This window comes from Tenrec ecaudatus, chromosome 12 (assembly GCF_050624435.1).
Source record: "Tenrec ecaudatus isolate mTenEca1 chromosome 12, mTenEca1.hap1, whole genome shotgun sequence".
In the NCBI taxonomy this organism is placed as follows: domain Eukaryota; kingdom Metazoa; phylum Chordata; class Mammalia; order Afrosoricida; family Tenrecidae; genus Tenrec; species Tenrec ecaudatus.
In genome coordinates, this window is record NC_134541.1 from 48850700 (window position 1) to 48876947 (window position 26248).

Sequence of the window (26248 nt, forward strand, 5' to 3'; positions counted from 1 at the left end):
TGTTGAACACTGTATGGGAAAAGGTCATTAGTCTAAGCAAGCCAAGCACCAACTCCACACCCTGTGCTCACTGTTATGCCACCACGAGTCACTCCACTGCAGGCTCACAGCTCGGAGAACTGGTCTAGGGTTGGGTGAAACGTACTCCTGGGTGGCATGGCCGACAAATGTATAGATGCTGCTGTTGAGCGGTGGTGTCCAGTAAGCACTGGCTGCTACCTGTACAAGGGCACCATCTGCCCCGTGGCAACAACATGCAGCTACCTGCCGCGGGAAAGATTTACAGCCTTGGAAAGCCTGTACAGGTAGCTAAGCTAGAAGTTGGAACAGATATGGGGGCAGTGGTTTTCTGGGTTTCGATGCCATGAAATGGTCACTTTTTCAGCGTCTTTGCCACCTGAGCTAAGCGCCTACAGCACAGTGGTTATGCACTGGGCTGCTCACCAAAAGGCCAGCAGTCTGAAACTTTCTACCCGTGTAAAGAGTTACCGTCTCAGACACCCACAGGGGCAGTTCTACCCGGTCCTGTAAGATTGCGAAGAGCCAGAATCAACCCAAAGGCAGCGAGTGTGGAGTTTGGTGTTGGTGAGTTTGGAAATACATAAAGCACAGTTACAAATAGCCAAGCAATCTTTTCCACCCTCACTGCGGCAATAAATATATAAAGCTGTCAGCACACATACCTCAGTACAGAGACCAGAAGGAAAATCCCTTATGCATTCAAAATAATTTACTGCAGGCTACCCATATTTAACAGGATACGGTTGACATATTTCTACACCTTCTGCTCCAGAAACGTTATTCAAAAGTAAGCACCAACAAACACTTGGAATACCTTTATTTAGGAGCAGTTTCTTCAAGGTGAGAAAAAAAGCCACCATGGAGAATTTGGAAGACTTGCTGCTATTGACATAACATCGGGGTGGGTCTGTGAGTAGCTTGGCTCAGCCTCTGACCCCACCAAGTCTTTCAGGCTGCTGTCAGGGCTGTAGCCATTGCACTGACAAGCCACCTCCACATTGATTATCAAGTCCCAGTTTCAGAGAACAAGGAACTTTGATTTTTCACTATGCGTGTCATCTTGGAAAAAAAATAGTTGCAAGAGTAGAACTCTAGAAAACGCAGCACACTGTGATGGGGATTAACAGTTGGAGCCTAACATTAATCAGCAGTTGACAAATTAACAGCTATGAACTGTATTAAGCACACTAACACCTTTCTCTTGCTTTCCAATCAAGAGGGAGCCCAATACGATATGTACATGTGAATGCGCTGAAAAAAGATAACGGGCATTGCCTGCAGGGGTTTTGACAGTGACTTCTGTTCAGATTCACATGAAGCTCCCACACTCGCCTCTACTGTGTTATCACCAACCTCTACTCACACTCGGCTCTACTGTGTTATCACTAGTCTCTACTCACACTCGGCTCTACTGTGTTCTCACTAGTCTCTACTCACACTCATCTCTACTGTGTTATCACCAGCCTCTACTCACACTCGGCTCTACTGTGTTATCACTAGTCTCTACTCACACTCGGCTCTACTGTGTTATCACTAGCCTCTACTCACACTCGGCTCTACTGTGTTATCACAAATCTACTCACACTCGGCTCTACTGTGTTATCACTAGCCTCTACTCACACTCGGCTCTGCTGTGTTCTCACTAGTCTCTACTCACACTCATCTCTACTGTGTTATCACCAGCCTCTACTCACACTCGGCTCTACTGTGTTATCACTAGTCTCTACTCACACTCGGCTCTACTGTGTTATCACTAGCCTCTACTCACACTCGGCTCTACTGTGTTATCACAAATCTACTCACACTCGGCTCTACTGTGTTATCACTAGCCTCTACTCACACTCGGCTCTGCTGTGTTATCACTAGTCTCTACTCACACTCATCTCTACTGTGTTATCACTGCTGGAGAGTGACGGGGCTTTCCATTCCTTTTAGAGTTACAGACCACGAAACCCATGAGGGAAGTCCTAGCCAGTCCTATACTTTTGATAGGAGACAGAATTGACTCGATGGCAGTGAGTGAGTGAGTTACTACTATCTACATCTTACAGTGATGTTATGAGAAACAGGAAAGTCCATAAGGAGGTAAACCAATGTAATCCCATTGTTGACAGGGTGATTCTTATACATAGTGAAGGTACAAGACTGGGTAGAAGTGCCCCAGAAGGGTCTTAGGCTGTAAATCTTTAGGAAGCAGGTAGCCCCACCCTCTCACGTGGAGCAGCTCACCTTGCAGCCTAACGCTCCAGGAAGAAAACAAACGCTCATAACGCTCTTTCTTACATCATCGTTAACGCAATAACTCCAACCCAAATCATTTTGTTTTGAACACCTTGTCCTCTCGAGAGCCAGTAACTCACACTACCCCATACAAGCATGATTGCAAACCACTGAGACTGGCTGGGATGGAAACAGAGCTTGGCAAAAAAGATGCTTGCGGTACGTTTTTGACAAAACTGAGAAGACTAATTTCGCTCTGTCTTGAGTTCGGGTGAAGCCAGTGACTCGCTTTTGCTAAAGGGACACTAACAAATGAGATGCAAGTGAAGATCTCAATGCTACTCAGATATTGGATCATCTCTGCTTTTGCTGTTTCTGGGGACCTCCAGCCAACAAATGAGCCCGCGGGAGGATGAGGCCAACAGGCCGCATCAGCCTCCCCATGACATCAAGTCAGGCACCTCCGGGGAGGGAGATTATCGAAGGCTAGCCCATCCCATGCTTAAGTGGAGCAACAGAAACCTGCTAAGCTAGCCAGGGCCACAAAACCACATGCACTAATAAGCTGCCATTTAAACCAGTTCACACCTCACTCCAATGGCTGCTTGTGTGAAAACAAGTCTTTAAGACCCCAGAAACTACTCTTCCTGAGAGTTGGGCATCTTGTGTCTTCGTCACACTTTGCTATAAAATCCATATATGCAGTGATCTCTTCATGATAGTATCAAGCAGGGCCACGTCATAAGAAGCAATTGTTCTAAGACTGGGGCTAGAATTCAGTGTGAGGCCAAACTTCATTCAAACATCCATGGTTTATGGATGCCTCTCCTTCACTTCAGAGACATCCTTATCACTTTATGCTGGAGGACATTATCAGTCATTCCCCTGGGGATATTTATAAGGTAATTCTATTGATAGTGTCATTAATTTAACCAAGGGGACAGTATTTAAAACACAGGAAGGAAGCATCCAGAAGACTACAGGAAAGTTGTTCCACAAACCTGGTACACCACAAGCCTGCTGAAATACAGTTCTAGTTCTTAGTACTCCTCCCAAATCCATTGCAATCTAACAGTCATCTTCTACAAGAAATGGAAAACCATTGCCAGCCTGAGAAAACAAATGCCTTAGAGGTTCCTATAATTTCCAAATGGCAAATGTTCAACTTGTTAAGTCTATCATAACATAAAATTAACGAGCATAGAATAAAGCATGCCTCCTCATGAAACTTTAAACTCGGAAAGGTTAAAGCAGTGAAAGCTTTCAATTTTATTTTAGTATATTTCTTAATAGTCAAATATTCTGATAGAGTAAAAACTTATTCATCCTTGCCAGTGGTTTATAGTACCCAACTTCTTTTCCACCAAAGTAGAAATATTAAACCACCAAGCCTCAAGCATATGCAAAAGTATTTCATCATCATATGGATGTAAATATGCTCCATCCTCTAAATTTGATTCAACAAATATTAATGTTTTTTGTTTATGTATAAGATGTATCAAAATTCCATACAATGAAAGCCTAAAAAAATTAACTTACCATTTCTTTTACAAACAATTTTGCACTTTCCAAGCAAAAGGAGCCCTGGTAGTACCATGGCTGATAACTGAAAAGTCATTAGTTCAAACCCACCAGCTGTTCCACAGGAGGAAAATGTGGCAGTCTCTCCCATAAAGATTTACAGGCTCGGAAACCCTATGACACAGATCCACTAGTTCCTACCAGGTTGCTATAAGTGGAAATGAACTTGAGTTTGGGTGCCAAGGAAAAGCCTCCTTAATTACAGATTCTGGGTCTGATTCGCCTTTCTACCCTCAAACCCCGGTCAGTTCATTATGAGGAGTCCTGTGGAAAGAAAGCAATGGAAATGCAAAACAAAGCCAGGAGGCTCTCACTTCAAAAGACAGGTTGTTTTAAAAGAAAGAAAGTATTGAAAAAGGAGAAGAAGAAACCAAGTTGCAGAGATTCAAGTAGCCCCACACTCGCTCTGCTCTGCACAGACACTGCAGAGTCAGAGTTCCTCCTGTCACTCCAACCACACAACAGCTACACGTTTTAGGCTCTACTTCAAACTACCGGTGATTTATTCTGAAGCACAATCCTCACAAAGTTATTTGGAAGGCATATAAAGTGGCTTTAAACATTCTTTTAAAAGCCATATTTAAACATTCTTTTAAAAGCCATATAAAACATTTTAAAGCTATTTACAAAACCAAGGTGTGAGATTGGGTTGTGACCTCTCACCATACCTGTTTGGTCTGAATATTGAACAAGTCAGCGGAAAACCTGGATCGTATGAAGAAGAATGCGGCTTCAGGATGGGGGAGCTGTGTGGACAGCCTGTACCATGCAGATGACACAGCTGGAAGTGCTGCACGTGAGGAGGGCCTGCAGAAGCACTTGCTGATGGAGATCAAAGACCGCGGCCTTCCCCGAGGACCACCTCACCGCACAGAACACAGGGCTTCAAAACAACCACGGGAACTGTGCTTTGACTCTCCGGAGCAGGGAAAATCACTTCAATGATACAAGGAGAACTTTACACCATCTGTTGCCCGCCCTGCTCTCTGAGGGTTGTTAAAACGCAATGGCTGATTCAACCTTTCACAGACATGTCCCCATGACACAGTGATTGGTGCCACACTATCATGTGAAGGGATTCAAGTTAGCGTTGAGCGGAGAGTTGAGTTGAGTTAAATCTCATCGATCACCCTTACAAATTCCAGGTCTAAACTTGAATTCTTAGAGAAAGTCTCGTCTCCAAAGACATCACATAAACTTCAATCACTTCTGTATTACCATCTTTCATGCATAAAGTCAGAAAGTCCCTATCAAAGCACAAAATTTGAACCACCAATCTAGTGTGTCATCAATAGATGACAAAGGTTTTCTGACAACTTGGTAGAAAGTGAGAAATCAAAGAAACATTTAATTTAAGGAAGAATTGGAAGAACTGAGGTCATTATTAATTATCATTCACAATGGGTCACTCCAAAACTCTGTCAATTACTGTCTAGCCCTCACAAGGCATAAAAAAATAAATAAAAATCTGATAGGCAATTCCAGTTTAGAGATTCTTGAAAACTAGCCATGCTGTGTAAGCATACTCTACAACACTGACATTAGAAGTCTTTATTGAATGTATTGCTTTTACTGGGTTGAACAAAAGTGGAAGAGCAAAGTAGATGTCATTGAATATTAGACTTCTAATGTCAGGAGCCAACACATGTCTGTCAGTTTATCTTACTGTGGTGTCCTGTGTGTTGTTGTTGTTGTTGTTATGAAAGCTATGTCACTGGTATTTCAAGTACCAACAAGGCCACACCAAATGAACATGTTTCAGCAAAACTTCCAAATGAAGCCCCGACTACAAAAAAGGAATAGGCTGTCCACTTCTGAGGAGTGAGCCCCTGACAACCTATGGATGACATCAAAGCATTGTCAGCTCCTGAAAATTGAACGAACAGAAATAGAACACGGTCAAAGACAGGCCTAGAAAATGCGCCCCTCAGGTCAGGAGGCACTGAAAATATGACGGATGAAGAGCTGCCTTCTCAAAGTAGAATTGACCAGAAGGACATGAATGGAGTAAAGTGTGCGTAAGAAACGCCTTTGGGACCTTCGCTTGTGGATAGGGCATGGCTCAAAATAGGAAGAAACAGGTACGAAAACTACTAATAAGCAGAACTTGGAATGTACAAACTATGAATCTAAGAAAATTGGAAGTCATTTAAATTAAATGGAACTTGTAAAGATTGAAATTTTAGGCATTATTGAGCTAAAAGGGTTGGGACTGGCTATTTTGAATCAGAAAATCATATGGTTTACTATGGCAGGAATAACAAAACCAGGAGAATGGCGCCGCATTCATCATCAAAGGACATTTCAAGTTCTACCTTGAAGTACGATTCAGGTTGTGATAACATCTATATCTGCATACAAGAAAATCCAATCAATGCAACTACTATTCAAATGTATGTACTCACTATGAAAGCTAGTGACCAACAAATTGAGGAATTCTACCAATACTTTCCAGCTGAAATCGATGCCACGTGCCTGGAAAGGATTCATATTTGTACCTACTCCAAAGACAGTTGACCCAACAGAATTCTCAAATCATAAAACAATATCACTGACATCACATGCTAGTAAAATTTTACTGTATATAATCCAACATCAGTTGCAGCAATACATAGACAGAGAGCTACCAGAGGTTCAGGCCAGATTCAGAGTGGACATGGAACAAGGGATATCATGGCTGACGTCAGATGGACCTTAGCTAAAAACAGAGATTACCAGAATGAAGCTCGAAAAGGCGGTAGGCTGCGTGGATCACAATCAATGAATACCTTGAGAAACATGAACATTCCAAATACTTAATTGTGCTCACACAGAAAAGGTACATGGACCAAGAAGAGGGCATACTGCATGGCTCAAACTCTGTGTCGAGGTTGCATCCTCTCACTGTACGTACTCACTCTGTATGCTGAGCAAATAATCAGAGAAACGGGAGCGCATGAAGAAGGGGGCATCAGAATGGAAGGCAGGCAGGCGCACCAACAATCTGTGATACGCAACGACACAACCGCGCTTGCTGAAAGTGAGGAAGAATGGAAGAAACTTTGCTGACTAAAGACTACAGTCTGGATTACAACTCAATGTCGACAAGTATAAAATCCTCCCCACTGGACCCCTGGGTAACATCATGATTCATGGAAAAAAGATTGAAGCTTCCAATGATTTCATCGTGCTTGGGTCCATAGTCAATGGTGATGGAAAATTCAAGCAAGAGATCAAAACAAGCATCCCATAGATAAATCTGCTGCACAAAACCTCTTTGAAGTGCTGAAAAGCAAGAATGTTACTTTTAGGACTAAGGTATGCCTGACCCAAGTCATGGTATTTTCAAATGCCTCAAATGCATGTTAAAATTGGACAATGAATATGGAAGACTGAAGAAGAATCAATGGATGTGAATCACTGTACTGGCAAAGAATGTTAAAAGTACCACGGGCTGCCAAAAAACAAACAGATCTGTCCTGGAAGAAGAACAGCCCGTGTGCTCCTTAGAGGCAAGGACAATGAGATTTCATCTCAAGTACTTTGGACATGTTGTCCGAGAGCCCAGTCCCTGGAGAAGGACGTCATGCTAGCTAAAGTAGAGGGACCAGGAAAAAGAGCATGGCCCTCCATTAGATGGCCTGACACAATCGCTACAACACGGGCTGAAGCATGGGGAAATGTTGGCATGGCCCAGGAGCTGGCAGTGCTCCGTTCTGTTGAACACAAGGTACCTACGAATACGAACTGACTAAACGGCACCTAATAAAGCAACAACGATATCAGGGGGACTAGACCCTGAAGGCAGACATCATACTTGGCAGAGTACGGACGATGAAAAGAAAGAAGAGTAGCGATGAGATGGATTGTGCACAGTGACTGAAACAGTGGGCTCAAACACTGTAATTGCGATGATGGTGTAGAATCCAGGCAATATCCCATTTTGTTGTACCAAAAAAAATCACTAAGACATAATACACAGCGACAATAGTATTTGCTAAAAGTAAAACTCCAACAAGTTAAAGCAAACATCTCAAGTACCAGTCTGTGTTAAAATGCATACAACAATAATGCCCAATAGCCCTCATTTCCATTCTTTGAAACTCAAACCCGAACACTTAGCTCAAAAGAGTCACTAATAGGTGGCGCTGATATTACCTTAAGCAGAGTACACAATAAGCATGTTTAGGGGCGGGGAGTTTTACTAGGTAAGGCATCCTGATAGGCTAAGACACTTTCAGCAGTGTCTTCAGGGACTCTTACTTTCAAGATGTTTTGAGTTTCATTCCACTTATTTGTCCATTCCTTGGTCAACTCTTGAACCTAAAAGAAAAATAACACATATATGATTACTCCATGAAAAGTATTATATTCTTCTAGTAAATTTACATACTCTATTTTTAATTAGATAACAATTTTCATCCTGGAAATAATCAAATCAAACCTGTAACACATTGATCTGATCCTACTCCTAGCATTATACCAAAGGAAAGTACAGGCAAGACTTGTCCAATTGCCCACAGTGCTCCAAGCCATTTTTATGGAGTCCTTGAATAAATGCTACTTCCCTTGATAGTAATCAAAATGAAAAGTTCAAGCATAACAACATTAGCTCCTCAGAACGAGTGATTTACTTTTCTTTCTAATTAGATGTGGTGGGGGTTAAACAACCATGGATGATGTATTTTTCTCTTAGGAAATAATTTGCTTTTATAGGGAATTAATAGGATTCACAAATTGCAATCTATTTTTTTTAAGGGAGTGCAGGAGAGGGAAGGTTAACCGCCTTGATTCTTAATAAAAGTGAAAATCTTGATAAAAATCCACTTCTCTCCTGCCTGCTGGAACTTGGAGCTAAACCTCCCCACCCCCAACCCCCACCCCCGTTGTTGATTGCAGCACAGTTAGAAAGTGTTTGTCAAAGTTAATACAAGTACTCTGATAGGTCCAGAAGTGCTGTCACACAATGCATCCTGTGCACAATGTTGGCCAGCAGTTCGTTCCCACTCAACAACTCCTCAAGGGAAAAGGTCCAATGATCTGGTCCCATACAGAGTCAAGCTGGGGACTCTGGAAGGCAGTTCTTAATGGGACACCGCCATCACAATGATGACGAGGCAAGCCTGTTGTCTGTGTCAAAGAAGGAAAAATGAATGTCTCTTGTGAATAAGAATTTATCATATATACTCGAGTATAAGCCGACCCAAATATCAACCGAGGCACCTAATTTTACCACAAGAACTGCATGAAAAATGTGCTGAAAAACTCAGCTTTTACACGAGTATATACGGTACTTAAAACTAAGAGAGGGGAGAAACCTGGTTGCGTAGAATAGGTAAGCCCATGGCTGCTACACCAATGGCTGCTTTGCATGATAGAGAGAGCTATGCCACTATGCTTCTATAAAGGCTAAACATAAACCAAATGCCACCCTTTAGAGTAGTCGAACTGCCCCATGGGGTTTCTAAGGCTGCGATCGTGCTGGCAGCCCACTGCCACAGCTTTCTCCTGCAGAGTGGATCGAGGGCTCAAGTCACTGACCTTTCAGTTAGCAGCTGACCGTCAACCGATATGCCACCGGCACTTCCCCCTATAAAGATTGGGGGCCTTGGAAATCCAATAGGTCAGCTCGACTGTGTCCAATAAGGCTACTGAGTGGGAACAGCTCAATGGCAACAGGTTTTGGCTTTAAGCCACAGGTACTTCTGGAAGGCAGAAACTCCTCTCTTCAAAATCTTCTCTTTCAGTGAATCTGGTGAGCATTCCTGTCACCTCCCTGTTGCCAAGACCAAAGACCATGCCACCTAAACTCAGGGGTCTTCCCACCAATAATCTACCCTATCATTGGCCAAAGCAAAATGCGGACATTTTCTTATATTCTTTAGATGTAGATATAGAGAGAGATAATGTATGTATGTGTTTGTATATATATACATATATATATAATTTTATAGACACCCTTCCATGCTTTCATGGACATTAGAAGGTAATGTGCATTTGAAGAGCAAGGAAAAACTTTCTGCTGAGCTAGAACAAGGCAGTGTGATAGTCACTAAGTCAGTATTTGTGACCTTAATGAAAAAATAACTACCATGATAATAAGAATCAACTATGTGGACACATACCTATGACATATATGTATATATAAACACACACAGACATATATAAAGACTTTCCATAAAGAAGGGGAAAGATTGGAGTACTACTGAAGTTGCTAGTTTCTACTAATTAGTTAGCCCACAGATTCTCACTGGTAATTTATTGAGAAATACAAAACCTTCAACAAATAGTTGCATGCGCGTGGGTATGTGAGCGGACCTATCACACTTGTGTGTTCTGATGCTCCGAGCATCTTGGCAAGGCAGCTGTGAGACTTTCACTTGCAGGTGTCCACACTGAAAGAGATTCCACTTAAAAATAACAAAAACTCAAGTGTGCACATCTTCAAAAATGACCCTACGATGTGGCTCACATACACACACGTGTGCATACACACAAATGACCAGGGGGTGAAGGAGCTGCGCAGAGGTAAGAAGATTTGGAGTAGGATACTTATGATTATATAACCAAGAATGTAAATGAGTCTCAAACAAGAGCATGTACTTAAAATAAGTACTGCTGCTAAAAACAGAATACTACAAGTTGGTGGCTTTAATGAACAGAAGTGCCTTTTCTCACAGTTTAGAAGGTAAAAGTGCTGAAATAAGGGTTATAACTCTAAGAGAAAGCTCTCTCAATCTGGGAGGTCTTTATCTCTTTCAATTTCTATTCCTTGGCTCCTTGGCAATCATGTGGCTTGTATTGCTGGGCTCTTTGGCAATTATGTGGCAATCATCCATGTGGCTTGTATCTCTCTTCCCTCTCTGTACTAGCTTACTTGCTTAATATTCTCCTTTAGTTGACAAAATAAGTTAATTAATTAATTAACCCTATCCTAAGATGGTCTCATTAAAACAACAAAGAAAACATATCCCCAAGTGTGGTTTATAAGCATTAATGGTATAAGGGTTAAAAACAGGCACACATACATAGGGATGGGGGAAAAATTTAACTCATAATAAATAGTGAAAATTGTTATTTTGAAAAATAAGTCAAAAGGGGACACTTACTCTTGCTTCATTCTGCTGAAGTTTTTCCTCCATACTTAGAGCTGTAGGGGAGTCTAAGAAGGCAATCTACAGTGTAAACCATAAAACAGACCACTGATTAGTAAATCACAGCAATCTAAAGTACATATAGAACATTATCAAAATTCCCAAATAAACAAATAGCGAAAAGCAATGCCCTTCTCCACCCTCTCGTAACCTCCGGGACACAGATCTCTTTCCATTCAAAGTGACCACCCTGGTGCACTTACCGTGGCAGCCACTCAGTGATGCCAAAAACCCCTAGAGGTCCGCGATAATTGATCTGCTTGGAATATGGATATATTACAAAGGGGCAAGCTCAATAGGCAAAAGGTGGACAGATAACTGCTGCTGAATCATGGGTTTTTGAGAGTCATGGGAATGAAACATATTTATTTTTACTGCTGGGTGGCATTCCATGTGCGGCCTGACTTGACCACGGTATGTTCACTCATTCTTTGTTACTGCTGCAGAGGTGTCGTTCAAACAGCAAAACAGGTCAAAATACCGGCATGCCATACAATGGAACTGAAATCATTCAAACAAATAAAGCAGTTTGATTTGTACTGAGTTTTCCCGAAGATATATTGTAGAGTAAAAAAGGCAATGTTAACAATAAGCAAAAGCACTGCATACAACCAGTTTGTGAATTTACATTCACAACCAGAATGACTGTCATTTACAAATTATGAAGGTCTGGCATTGAAAAATTAGTCACTGAAAGCTCTATAAAGGACGTTTCTACTCTGACACATACGGAGTATTAGTCCTTGAAATGGGAAGAAAGACTTGTAAGTATAGTAGTGCACCACTACTCAGCTTGTTAACTAAACTGTTATGAATACAATTGAAACCCCCTGTGCACACGTCTTGGTTTCCTTCCCGGTCTCTACCAGCATCACTGTTTTTAACAATCCCAACTCTGTTGTCAGTATAGCATTATAGGGATATTCATTTCAGTATGTTATGTGTTGGGCTGTCATCCAAAAGGTTAGTAGTTTGACACCACCAGGCGCTTGAAGAAAGACGGGGCTTGCTACTTGAGTAAACAATCACACAGTATGGGAAATTCAAGGACAGTTCTTCTCTGTCCTACAGGGTCGTTATGAGTTAGCATCGACTCAATGGCAGTGAATTTGGTTTGCTTCTTGGTAGTCTATTAATAAAAATGTAGCTTTCTCTAATAGTTTGCTTTTCTAGCACGACTAAAATGAATATCTGTAAGCTAATTGAACACGCCTGGGTGTATCAATAGAATTCAATTTTGGAAGTTGAATTTGGGGGTAATTTATAGGAGTGATTATTTTAAATTGTCAAATTATCTTCCCCAAAGGTTTTTTGGTTGTTTTTACTGTTTTCTTCTCCATTTCTTTTTAAATAAATGGACTACCCACAGGGTAGTCTTCTTGGGTTCAGCTAAAGACTTAAGACTGCCTAAGGCTGCCATGGTTGTGCTTGCCATGTGTCTACACAGGTATATTGAAGCTTGCCAGCAGGGTAGGGCTGGTTCTACTTTCTGGGCAAAGTCTTCATATCAGTCTGGGCAAGAGCTATCTTCACAAGCCGCCTGAGCAGCCAATCCGCGTGAGGGGTTCAAGACACACATAAGTATGTGTGGCGTTCACGTTGGATTAGAAACCCACATCCTACAGAAACCAACAACTCTTGCAGCAACTCCCAGCCACATCTTCTAGGGTCCCCGTCATGCACACACCCAGTCACTGTACTCAGGAAAACCCAAAATGTTTATAGGCTCCGAGTTGCCACGACTCAATTCTATGCTCAAACTATGCTCCCTAGATTCTTTTTAATGGCTGATTTTTCAGAAGGAGGCAGCCAGACCACTGTTTTGAGGCACTTCTATTGAATTCAATCCTCCCTTTTAGTTAGCAGTTAGGCACATTCACCCTTTACAGCAACGGGGATGTGAAGGTCTAAATACAAGCGATGATCTAATTAGGGGTTGTCTTTATCATTAGAAATGTTGCCTGCTTATACAGCTAACATTCCACTTTTCTGTAATTTAGGGAGAGTGAAACCAGAAAACTAACCCAAAGTCAGTTCTCTCCTTGTGGAAAAAAGGAGCTTTGTTAACCTGTGTACCATAATGCATCTACCTCACCCACTTTGTACCCTTGCAAACTAATGCTATTCAATAAATATTTTCCACTGAGGCAAAGAAAGTGACAAACTTGAACATGTCACCACCGTTTATGCATTGTTGGTATTTTTCCAACCAATCAGAATGCCCCTTTCATGACAACTAATTTTAAAGAATCCCACTGTTGGAATTTTTCATCTAACATTACAATAAAAATTCCTAGCATATCATCAACTTAGTAGATCATCAATGACAGTATATGTGCATGAAAGTTATCACAACCACCAACCCTGTTGGAAAAGCATTTTGAAGGAGGACATGTAAAGATAAGTTTACATAAGCACTTTAAAAAAACCCTTTGGTAACACTGAACCATTTACAGTAAAATTGTTCTTTGCAAGCTTTTTGTTTATAAGATGATAGTTTAAAGATGTTTATAAGATGATAGTTCATGATTAGACAGTATTCAAAAAAATCCACATGTCATCAAATCAAGGGTAACATTACCTAAAAACTGTAGCAATATCAACTACACTAAAAATATATACAAGCATCTTTTTCTTCCCACCTTCCATGTTGTCAACATGGTTAGGTTCCAAAAATCAAGTGGCTACGCAAAAAATGGCATTACACAAAAATAGAAAATGACCGCATCAGAACACTAAATGGAAAGTGACTGCATTATTATGTAATGTCAAACCATTGAGAATCACAGCCATGCCAAGCTGACAGTAAGCACCATAGCCATTTACTCCTGCCATTTACTCAAAACTCATTACCGTCAAAGGAGTGTCATAATATGCAAAGCAACCAACATGCAGACATATTAATATTGATGTAAATGGAAAAATAGCATATAACGAGGCAGATGATAAATGAGAAGAGTGTGTATACTACAAAATCAAACCTTTTGATCTTTGCCAATCTCATAGGTGAAAAGGACATCTCGTTATTTTTAAAAACTTTGAGGTAAAATCTACATGCAGAAATGTCACCAATCTTAAGAGTATACAAAAATGCATATAGTTGTATATTGACATGTGGGTGTATACACACATACACCCATTTCAATTATTTTTATTTATATGTATTATATTTCAAATGACACTGAGCATAAATGTATAGGTTTTAAAAATCATTTCTATATTTTTATGAATTCTGTCCTCAATTTCTTTGTTCATTTTACTGCTGAGCTCAATCTTTTTCTTAGTTTCTTTATTGATATGTAACTCACATATCATACAAGTCAAAGGTTCAAACATGTTAGAGTTGTGCCATCATCTCCAGAATCAATTTCAGAACGGTGTCTTCTTTCCAGTATTCATTATTATGAGAAGCTCATTTCCCCCAAACTTCTGTCATGAGCTTAAGAAACTACTAATCCAGTCACTGCCTTTATCAATTAAACTGTCCTGGATTTCATATACAGAACACATGAAAAAAAATTTAAACAGCAAAGTAAAATGGATAAAAACCTCAACTGAAAAGAAAGCATAAAAATATTAAAAATTAGAACAAATTTAATCAATCATAAAGGAGATCAAATGATAGGGTGCCAGATTTTAACCTAGTTGCCTCTGCAACAATCCTCTTTTTAAAAAAATACTTTTATTGGGGGCTCTTACCACAATCCATACATTCCTCCAATATGTGAAACACATTTGCACATATGCCGCCACCATCAGTTTCAAAGCATTCTCTTCCCACTGGAGCCCCTGATTTTAGCTCTCCACTTCTTCCCCTTACCTCCCCACCCAACCCCCATCATGAACTCTTAATAAGCTATAGATTGTTTTTTTCCATATTTTACATTGTCCTCCGTCACCCCTCACCCACTTTTCTGTTATTCATCCCCCTGGGAGGAGGTTCTAGGTTGATCCTTGTGATTGATTCCCCCTTTCTCCCCCCCGCCCCCCAGCCTCCTCTAATCTTCCTGGTGTCTCTACTCTCCGTGTTGTCCCTGAGGGGTTATCTATCTGGATTCCCGGTGTTGCGGGCTCTTAGGTGGAGCAGCATGCCTGCTCTGGTCTAATCCGAACAATCCACTTCCCAGGGCACTCTGCACGGTAGCAAGGCCACTCACACCCCTGGTCCAGGGTCGGAGCCCCCTAAGTTTTTATAGACGCTCTTTTCATAATAAGAAAAGTCGCCTTCTATGGTATAAATAGCAATTTTTTCCTGAATTTGTCATGATTATGGCAAACTTTAATTGTGTTATAAAAATATTCTATGCCCTTACTTTTGTCTCCTTGAGCTCTCAAACAATGAGACAAAGACATGTAAATTTCCTGTAACAAATGCATATTTGGCTTTCTTTCCTGAGATTTCCTATAGTGTTGCTGGGTTTCTTTGTTTTTGTTTTGTTTTGTTTTGTTTTTTTGCCTTCTAAAATTTGTCCCTCTTGATTTTTATTATGTTATGCTTTTATCATGATAATGCGCTCTTTTCTAAAGTTCACTTAAGCACTACTTTCTTTCCCCTATATTATCTGCTAGCTCTTCACGCATTCTTATAAACACCATTATAAATTAGTGTTATTCTATTACCCTGAGATGTGCAGATCTTAAAAATGTATAAATTCTGACAGTTCTGTTAACTATCAGTCATTTAACGTTTGCCCTTGCTACACAATTGGAAGTCATCTAACCTCCATCTTCTCTTCCCTATTATCATGTTTCCTGACTTTTGTTTATTTCAGTCCTCCACTGCTTCCTTGTACCATCTCCACACACCAGGGTGAGAAAAAACTATTGCTCTGAAGGTCCCAGCCCATACCACATGGATTCATTCCAAACAAATGTGTGTAAACATTACTCTGTTGTCAGTGGAGGGCTGGAGACAAGGTATCTCTGTAGTAGCCTCCTTAGGGAGACGTCTACAATGGGAAACTATCAACACAGTTGGCTTCCGGGAGATGTAGGGTGGCTCAGAGCATTCAAAGCAGAAAGGTCGACTCAAAGGGCTATGGGGATTCTTCTTAGAGATTACAAAGAGGTCATCTTGATACGTTTTCTCAAGAACAACAGGATTGTCACAGGGGCTTATCCAGTAGGCATTTTCTGAAAATGGCACTGGTAAAAAAATGGCAGTAAAGCTCTGGCAAGGATTTTTATATTTTCCATGATGACAACGTACTGGTGTGTTCTTCGAGGGTTGCGAGGGTTATTCTTTGAAAACTTTGTTGGGAAGTCTTACCACATCAACCCTACATCCCTGATCTTTCATGCTCAATATTTTGTTCCGAAATCTCAAAGAACACTTAAAAAGATGTTTTGACTCATTCAAAGAACTACTATTTGAAATGAAAGAACATAACATATTTTGAGCAAAGGTTACTGAGATGGAAACAATGCCTTCAGAAGTGAATATACCTCTTTGGAAGATATGTGAAGAAATAAATTCTTCACAGTTTTAACAAAGGTTTTTTATTCTATTATAGCAGTATTTCTGACTTATATTTTGAAGAGAGAATAAAGAAATAGTTTCTCTGTCGAGTCAAAAAGTGAAGTCTGAAAATATGCTTTAAATATAGTAAGAGGTAGAAGATACTTTTCTTAAAAATCCAGATGCCCACACCACCGGAAAATACAGTGAACCCATTCTATGACATCACTATTCCTCCATCAGAATAGCTTCAGTGAAAACGAGACAATACCCCAGGTTGACAAGCACCTGGAAAAACAACATCGGACTTTCTCAGGCATTTGATAAAAGCAACAACAACGCGCTGCCCTCGGGTCAATGCCCACGTGCAGCAGCCCTGTAAGATGGGGGGAACTCCCTGAGTGCCCTTGACTGCAGCTTTTATGGGAATAGACAGCCCAGTCTTTGTCCAGCCGAGACTCTGATGGTTTCCAATTGCTAACCTTGCAGGTAAGAGCGCAACGCTTAACCACTACCCATCAGTGCTCCTCCTCTATTGGTATAAACACTCTGAAAAATTATTTGGCGGGATTTAATAAAACTGAACAGAAGCGCATCGTCTGGCTCCGCAATCCCACTACTCGATAGAAACCTAACAATGCATCTATCAGTTCACTATTAGACATGCATAACCAACGTCATCACATCACTAATTTCAATCGCCTCTAGCAGGAGACTTTCACAACAGACATCGAGTAGAACAGATAGATGGGTCAAGCTATGCTTGCAAGAAGGAATACTCTGAACATGGGACAACCACAAAGAAGTGATCGAGTGCTTCTGGGATGCTATGAAGGTTCTTCTTCTTGATACGGAAGTGAGTTCACAGGAGAGTTGAGTTTGTGAAATGTATTAAACCACACTCTCACTATATACAAAAACGTGCACCTTTCATATCTGTTTGCCAATCACCTGTCCCGCACCAGAAGATAGTTTATAAATGTGCTATACTAGTTTTTATGTATAGCATTATCTTCAAAAAGAAAAAAAAAGGCATAGCTTTGCCTACAAGAATATCTCCCTACTGGCGGAGATTTTAACAAGAACACGTAGAAGGTTTTCATTGTTTGCACACAAAAAAGGTAACTGTGCATATCTATAATCTTTCAATAAAAGTGTTATTCGATAAAAACCTTAAGTTGTCATTAATATAAGTAACTACAGCCAGCCGAACTCAAAGCCATCTGGTCAGTGTTGACGCAGAGCAACCCTGCAAGACAGATTCGAACTGCCCCTTAGGATTTCCAAAGACATAAAGCTTGAAGGAGATAGAAAGCGTCATCTTCCTTCCATGAACTGGCTGGTGGCATGTTTGAACTGCCCAGGGAACTCTATTATATGCTACAAGTCCAGCCATAAATAATCATTTCAAGTTTCCTGCATAAAGATCTGATACCGAAAATCACATCATGAATGCAAAGACCAATCCAAGATTGATGTAAAGGAGAGGTTGGCTAACTCACCCAGGCTTTACTAAGCACTTATTTGGCTCAGTTATTTCCTTCTATTTATTTAAATTTACTCAAATCAATACCACAAGTGAGATAATTTCTCATTAAGATCTAAGAATAGATGTGATTACTCCAAAGAAAAGTGTCCATAAATCTCAGGAAAAAACAACGACCTGATTCCCTTGAGCAAGCAGTATTCTCAGTCGGGTTATTTCAGCTCGGAGCTCGCGGATGAGCTTGACGTTGGCATCCTCATTAATGGTAGGCTTGTTGATGATGTTTTTGGCTCTATTTGCATAGCGAAGAGTACTTAGGGTTTCTCCATAATTGACATCAGCAGGTGAAATGGCTGTGAAGAATACATTTGAAAAATAATTTATATAGCACTCAGTGTTTCATTTAACACAAAGCTGGCTTGTAATTTAAAAGGCAGAATAACCCCAGGTCATTGGATAGACTAAATATGCATTGTCAGAGTAATGAATATTAAAAATATCAGTGATTTAGAGGAAAGAGTCCTTAGGATACCAAATTACATGTCACTTTGTTCTTTCTACGTCTAGAGTCGGCCATTTAACTGACTAAAATGATACGTGAAGTATTTCACTCTTGTGAAGAGCATTTTCTTTGTTAAAATTATAGGAAGAAGATTCCAAGGTTATTTGTACTTCTCAATGTTAATAGTAATTTAAATACTTTTCAGAGGTCTGGCAAAGACTACTATCTTTGCAAACACCTAAAAGCATTTGTAATGATTATATCCATATTCTCATTAAACTTTTAGTTAACACTACACCTCACTTCCAAGTTAAACCTTAAGGTTTAGGTGACTCTGAGACTGTATCAGGGTTCTGTCCCTGGGGGTAGCTCCCTCAGTTCCATAGTTAATGTGTATGGTGTGGGGTGGTATGAGGGGGTGGAAGAGCCGGGAAGAAGGGGCGAGAAGAGAAAGAAAGGGAAGTGATCAGCAGGGAAACCATTGTGTGAATTCTCCTGAACAACTATCTCCTCTTTCTACGTGCTTTCCCTCTACAACTTCTTGCTGATATTTGGTCAACACATAGAACTGAAGAATCTTCTTTTTAGCATTGGATTTGTTTTAGCTCAAGGAGTGATGAACGTATAGAGGCAGCAAGTAGGATAAGGGTTTCAGGGGTGGAGGGGATGTCTGGGAGAGATGGTGTCAAGGAGTCCATTTAGGAAGAGAATGTTGGGGACGAATGGTAGTAGCAATTGTACAATTCTCCTTGACGTGATGGAGCTATGGGCAAAAAAATATTTATGAATTGTTAAATGCAAAAGTGATATCTGCTCTGTAAGCCTTCACTCAATTCACAATAAAAATGTTAAAAAAGAACAAAGAAAAGGCAGTGTTTTAAGGTGTTACTTCAAAAAGAAACAAAGATGCCATTTCAACTCACAGAGACCCTACAGAACAGGGTAGAACTGCCCCTGGCAGTTTCCAGGACTGCAATCCTTTTTTTCTTTTTTAAGACTGCAGCTCGTATGGAAGCAGAAAATCCCAGCTTTCTCCGCAGAGTGGCTGGTGGGCCTGGAAGCTGAGTTGGGGACGAGGAGCCCAAACGGTGCCCACTGAGCCACCAGGGTTGGTCTAATGCAAACATGCACTGTTAGCTCATAAACTTGTGTACAAAGAAAAGGAACGTAAAATTCTTACTCGCGATCATGATAGTTTTGGAATTTCCTCCAAGGCTGTCTTTTAACAACCACGTTAAAACAGAATCCCTGTAAGGCACAAAGATTTGCTTCTTCTTGGCCAGCGGGTTGGCTGCATCCTGAGATAAATCAGCTATAGGAAGAACAAAAAGAAAAGGAGAGAGAGAAAAGGAGAGAGTGGGGCATTAATTTCAGCTCTTTTCTTAATATTGGCTCAAAAACCCTTAAAGATATTATCTCAGTTTGCAACAGAAACCATAAACGTACTGCGTCATGCTACCACAGTACAGCACCCCAAGAATAAGAGGGCAAGGGATAGCGCATATACCCACCTAAGGCAGAAATGACATTCCCCAGAGTCACGAGGGATTTGTTGATGTTTCCCCCTTCCTTCAGTCTAGCCCCAGTGGCACCAGTAGCATCCGCACGCTCACTTCCGGCAAGATCAACTAGATGGATCTTACTCACAGTTTCACATGGCATTTCAGAATCAAATTTTGCCTGTGGTCAAATATAAGAGCAAAATGAAAGGTTATAGAAAAGGACTTGATGTGCTCATCCTGATACAAATTCGGCTTGTTTTCCACCCTCCCAAGGGAAGTTTGGAGGTGGGCGGGGGCGGGGGGAGGTAATGGAGTTTGTTGTCTAGTTTGGGGCTTTTTTGTAAAGCTTTCTTGTTTGATTGCCCTTCATCCTGATAACAAAACAGCCAGTGATCGATGATATGTGATTTTGAAAAACCATTCTATCAGGCAAGTCATTCTATCATTTGCAACAAAGACTGGCTAAATCCAACTGTGGGAGAATATGTCCCTGAAATTCAGCACCGAGGACCACTCGTCAAAAAAGTGTAAGTACACAAATAATTAAAATTGGTTCTACAAAGCATCGCCAGCATTCCAAACAGACTTACTATCCAAAAGAAAAATGTAGACAACTCCGTAAAAGATTATCCAGCTGTTATTCAATAGTAAACCAGTGTGTCTTATAAATTATTTTAACATCTGAAAATCTTAAATACCATATTCCTCGCTTTTAAATTAAGGAGTCCTGAACTGCCGACCACAAGGTGGTTCAAATCCATTAGCTGCTCTAGGAGAAAGTACGAGCTGTCTGCTCCAGTAAAGATTTACAGAGCCTGGACGCCCTGCATGGGTGGCCATGAGTTAGAATTAGCGAGATGTCATTAGGGTTTATTTTGCTTCTAAATTATATCCAAATTTTACTTTCTCAAAGGCTATTAACCTGCATTTTATAGTCTGCATGAAAATGTCAATGAGAATTACAAAATTTTGATAGAAAAGTAAACCTCTTAGACACAGACATTTCTAGTGAAAAAGCAAAAGAAAAGCCATTAAAACCAGAAAATCAAAAGTAAGGTTACAACAGAAGAGGCAGAGAAGTGAGAGGCTTAAAGGGAGTTGACTTAACCAAGGAATAGGGAGTCTTCCTCTTTATTTTTTTGCTCTCTGCTCCAACTAATAAAATGCTGTCTTTCAACAGAGGGAGATATGCATCTGACGTGTCAATCACCAACACAGGGTGGACATCCTAAAGCCCTGGCACATGCCTATGCCCTGCATAGACACTACCTTTCTGGATTCACCTGTAGTTGTTCTACTGGTGTCGGTGCTAATACTTACTCTCAATAATTTCCACACGTATTCAAGAGGCTCTCGGCCTCTTGATTAAAATGCATTCCTACATTAACACTCATACCTGTTCGTTTTCCCTTACTCTCATTCCAACAATCACAATCACCACCGTAGGGCGAGCTCCATGGAGTGATAATGGGCTGCACTGGGTCACTCACCTCAGTCTCAGGCGAGTCTGACTCGCAATCATTATTTCCCACAGAGTTTACAACAATGGGAACTTGTGTTTAATTAAGCAAAGATCACATTTTTTGTGTCTAGACTGGAATGGAATCTTACTAAATATTCCTTAAGGATATTTCAAATAACTATAATTGTAATCCGACAAATTCAGCACACAGCACATGCTCAATTCTTAACTAACAAAAGAATGATGGTCAGTCTCCTCTGCCCACTGCTCCTTAGAGGTCAACGCTGATCATTCCATAGTAGGCAGAGGCCGCAATGATTCATCTCACTGCCCTTACCTGAGTGAATTTGATAGTAAAGATGGCATGAGACCGGCTGCTGACATCGTTCATTCCAGTAGCTGCTGTCGTCCGATTGAGATTGCCTGCATCCATAAGTTCTTCGACATCACTGTAATTCTGCACTAAATGTTTAGATAAATCTGAAAGAAAATAAAGAGGAAGAGGGGATTAAGAGAGCTCTTTACAATAAAATAAGAACCTCCCGCTTCCCCTCACTCAAAGATCTTCCTTGCTTCTACAGTGCGGTTCTTTACGATGTGGGAGCTGGAGTGCTTGAGTTTCCCTTCCAACCCTGCTCCTTGCTAGCTTACATTGCTCTGAACCAGTCACTGGGCCTTTCGGGACTCAGAGACCTCACTGACAATGCGCGTGCCCAGCCCATATTGTTGTTAGGTGCTCATCACGTTGGTTCCGACTCGGAGACCCCATGCACAACACAATGAACACTGCTAGGTCCCGCGTCACCTCAACTGTTCTTATGTTGAAGTCCAATGTTTCCGTGACTGTGTCCATTCATCTTATTGAAGATCTTCCTCTGGTTTGCTGCCCTGCTGCTTTACCAGACATGATGTTCCTTGCCAGGGACTGGTCTCTCCTGATAACATGTCCAGAGCACACGACACCGAGTCTCACCACCCTCACTTCTCAGGAGCACTCTGGCTGTACTTCTGTCGAGACAATCTGTCCTAGTCTCACCACCCTCACTTCTCAGGAGCACTCTGGCTGTACTTCTGCCGAGACAAATCTGTCCGTTCTTTTGGCAGTCCAGGGTACTTTTAATATTTTCACCAGCATCAAAACACAAATGCATCAATTCTTCTTCTGTCTTCCTTTTGCAATGTAACTTTCACTTGGGTCAGGCGTACCTTAGTCTTCAGAGTAATATCCTTGTTTTTCAACACTATAAGGAGAGGTCTTATACAGTTCATCTCCCCAAAGCAATGTGCCTTTGGATCTCCACTCTTACTTCCATGAGCATTGACTGTGGAGCCAAGCAAGATGAAACCCTTAACAGCTTCAGTCTTCTCTCCATTTATCGTGCTGTCACCTCTTATTGGTCCAGCTGTGAGGTGGGTTTTCTTTACACCGAGTTGTCATCCACGCTGAAGGCTGCAACCCTTGATCTTCGTCAGCAAGTCTTCCAGTCCGCCTCACTCTCAGTAGGCACGGTTGTGTCATACGCACATTGCAGGTTGTTGCAAAAAAAAACACCACATTTTTTCTCCAATACTGATACCACAATTACAAATAGATGAAATAAAATAAGTAGGTTGTTAATGGTTCTTATGTATTCTTTAGAATCTTTCAGTATTGCAAGTTAAGGCTTGATTTTTCCTGCATAGCCCCCTCCCTGGGGGCCCGATCCCCACTCCCTTCAATTCTTTCGGTTTAAAGTATGCTGAACATGGTTTTCCTTTTTGTTTCTAATCCTAGGTCTCTGTAACACTTTCTTGATTCTATCATAAAGGATAGTTGTAATAACTGTTATTATAACAATGGTCATCAACCTCATTAGCATTACTTGTGGTACTTACAAAGTTATAGTACTTTAAAAGCCGAAAAGTCAAATGACCCGCACACAAAACCCCAAAACATTTTTGAATCCTTTTATTTTTTTACATTCTTTTAAAAAAATATCCATGTGGTTAGAAAGTCAGCGACTGCAAAGGGTACACTATGTGATTAGTTCCCCTCCCAGTCGTCCCCACCCGCCAGCTCCCCTTCAGTGGACACTGGGACCACTTTCTCTGCATTCTTCTGGAACTAAGCCATACACCCATACAACACAGAGCTTGCACACACACACAAGGGGCTTCAAAACGTCCGTGGAAAGACGGAATTGAAAAATAATGGGCTTGTTCCACAAACCTTTTGACGCCCCTCATGAAAAAGCAGAATGAAAAACAGTGTTTATAAGTTGACAGCTATCATTTATATCAAAGGAGGAAAAGATGAAAAATAAAACCCAAACAAATGATAGCTGTCAACTTATAAACACTGTTTTACACTCTGCTACTTCCATGCAAAACACGTGCTGGTGAACATTCCTGTACTGGTCCTTGAAGTGACTCCTCTTATTGTGTCGATCATTACGCTACCCCCACCCCACCCCACCCACCCCACCCCACCCCACCCCACCCCACCCACACACACACACAAAAGAGTTTTTTCTAGACAGGGCTCTAGAATACAGGATAAGAGATCAAGCATTTCATGACAGGGATGACCTTCAACCCAGCCTAGTTTTTAAAGAAAATATTTAGGCAGGGCCAGCCCCTGAACTAGGAGCACTTGTGTCATTTCTCACAACTGGTGGTGACACACGAAGGAATCCCATCCCAAATACTGGGGACCACGGAATGGAACACTTGGCAACAAACGTCTCTTCTTCAAAGGCAACAGGTCATACGACATCGCTACTGTCACTTATCATCATTAGGGTCAGTAAAAATGTACTGCAGACATGCATTCCATTTAGGAGACAGGAAACAGACGCTACATCTTGCCTGACAACACTGGAAACAAGCTCCCAGAGTACCTAAAGTCAGGGAATATATTGGCAATCCCCATTAAATCAGTGAACACCCAGTGAAATATGAATTCACTAAATGCATATTGTGTAGTTACAGTTCATATACAAAGAGGATTCAAATTTTTCATAGAAAAATTCTCTTAACCTTTCAATTCCACTGTTCCACACACTCTTTCAAGGCCACTCATATTGCGCTAAGAATAAGGTGTCAAAAACGTACGTACACTTTTCCAAACCAGCACAGACAAAAGTCCGAGGCTAGAAAATAGTCACTCTTACCTTCAACGTAAGGGCCTTCTTTGGGATGCTCACGGACTCTCAAATTGAAAGTTTTAGATGACTTCCGCCTCAGCAGATCTCTCACGCGTTCGTTATAAATTTCTAGATAGCTAAAATTTTAAATAGAACTAAATTCAGAAAAATCATTTTGGGCATGAATAACAATATTAAAAGTAAGAGAAACTTATTGTATAAGTGAAACTATGCATCCATACTGTGATAAGTATGTGTACATAGACCTATATCCATATTGTTAAAAAATATATTTACATAGGTGCATGACTGTATTTAGACCTCTGTAAATGTCCTTTGCCTCGTAGTTCTTTCCTGCTTCCTATTACTTTCCTCCTGTCCCACTGTCATGTTCGACCTTCATTAAGCTCTCAGTAATTCCTCTTGGCTACACTGCACTTGATTAAACCCCTCCAGGCATTCTACGCACTCCTCGCCATCGAATTTAGATCACTTGTTGTTCGCTTGTCCCTGGGTTTGCTGGCTCCCCCCTTCGTATCAGCTTCTTCTTAAACCCCACCCCTACCTCTCCACCATCCCCCCCCAGGAACCCTTATTCTAGTCGTTCTCTCCATAGGTTCATCTATGCCAATATTTATATACTGGAAATCATAGCAAAACACATAACGAAGATTCAAGAGACTACATACAATGACAAAACACAGCAGAGATAAACCTCAATATGAAACACACACACAAAAGGAATATAGACTCCGGATAGGGCAAGATATGACAAAATAACGATGTATAAATTACCAAGGGCACATGAGGGAGGGGGGAAAGGGGAGGGAGGGGGAAAAAAAAGAGGACCTGATGCAAGGGGCTTAAGTGGAGAGCAAATGCCTTGAGAATGATTGGGGCAGGGAATGTATGGATGTGCTTTATACAATTGATGTATGTATATGTATGGATTGTGATAAGAGTTGTATGAGTCCCTAATAAAATGTAAAAAAAGAAAAGAGGAGAAAAAAATGATTAGGGCAAAGACTGTACAGATGTGCTTTATACAATTGGTATATGTATATGTATGAACTGTGATAAGAATTGTATGAGCCCCAATAAATTGTTAAAAAAAAAACAAACAAATAGGGTCCAAAGTGTATGAGAAGGGAGATCAAGTGACAAGGTTTTAAGTCAGATTTCAAGTCAGAGTTAACATTTTGATATAATGAGTCAGTATTGATTCGATGTCAGTATTAGTGGCAAGTACCATAAACACACTCAAACAACCCACTGCCAGTCAGTTGCTTCCAACTCCTAAGGACTCAATATTGGGCTTCAGAGGCTGAAAATCTCCAGGAGCAGGCAACCTCATCTTTCTCCTGCAGACCAGCTCGTGGATTTGAACCACTGAAACTGTAATTAGCCATCCAACACTTAACCAACAGCATCACTGGGACCCCTTACGGAAAGGGCAAAATTACACTCTTTCTTTAGAAAGTTAAAGGTCTTACTCATTTCCACTGTCTAAAGGCAGAACAAACAGCCTTGCCCCAACTAAGAACACACTCGGTCATTCAGACCACGGTCCTACCTGACTTCAGCTCGAAAAGATCTTTCGTCCCATCGGGTGGTTTCATTTATGTGACTGAAGAGTCCTTCACATATCCGAGGTATTAAGCCAGAATCATCCTGAAACAGAAAGCAAAAATAAAAGAAAGAAAAGTAGCCAAGGGGTCTTCATGCTCCCCCCAGTCCTAACTACCTCAGGCCTCTAAA

The 26248-nt window shown here is 41.0% G+C and overlaps 1 protein-coding gene across 2 annotated transcripts in view; it reads right to left on the bottom strand.

The window, feature by feature from the left end:
* KIF16B (kinesin family member 16B) overlaps nt 1–26248 on the bottom strand; it is a 240341-nt gene that overhangs the window by 193205 nt on the left and 20888 nt on the right. For both annotated transcript variants that reach the window (XM_075564014.1, XM_075564015.1), the window contains exons 5-12: nt 26064–26161; nt 24518–24627; nt 21703–21845; nt 19913–20081; nt 19582–19713; nt 18077–18252; nt 10911–10976; nt 8065–8124 (exon numbers count right to left, since the gene is read on the bottom strand). In XM_075564014.1, the coding sequence (XP_075420129.1) occupies nt 8065–8124; nt 10911–10976; nt 18077–18252; nt 19582–19713; nt 19913–20081; nt 21703–21845; nt 24518–24627; nt 26064–26161 (954 nt within the window). The remainder of the gene's footprint in view (nt 1–8064; nt 8125–10910; nt 10977–18076; nt 18253–19581; nt 19714–19912; nt 20082–21702; nt 21846–24517; nt 24628–26063; nt 26162–26248) is intronic.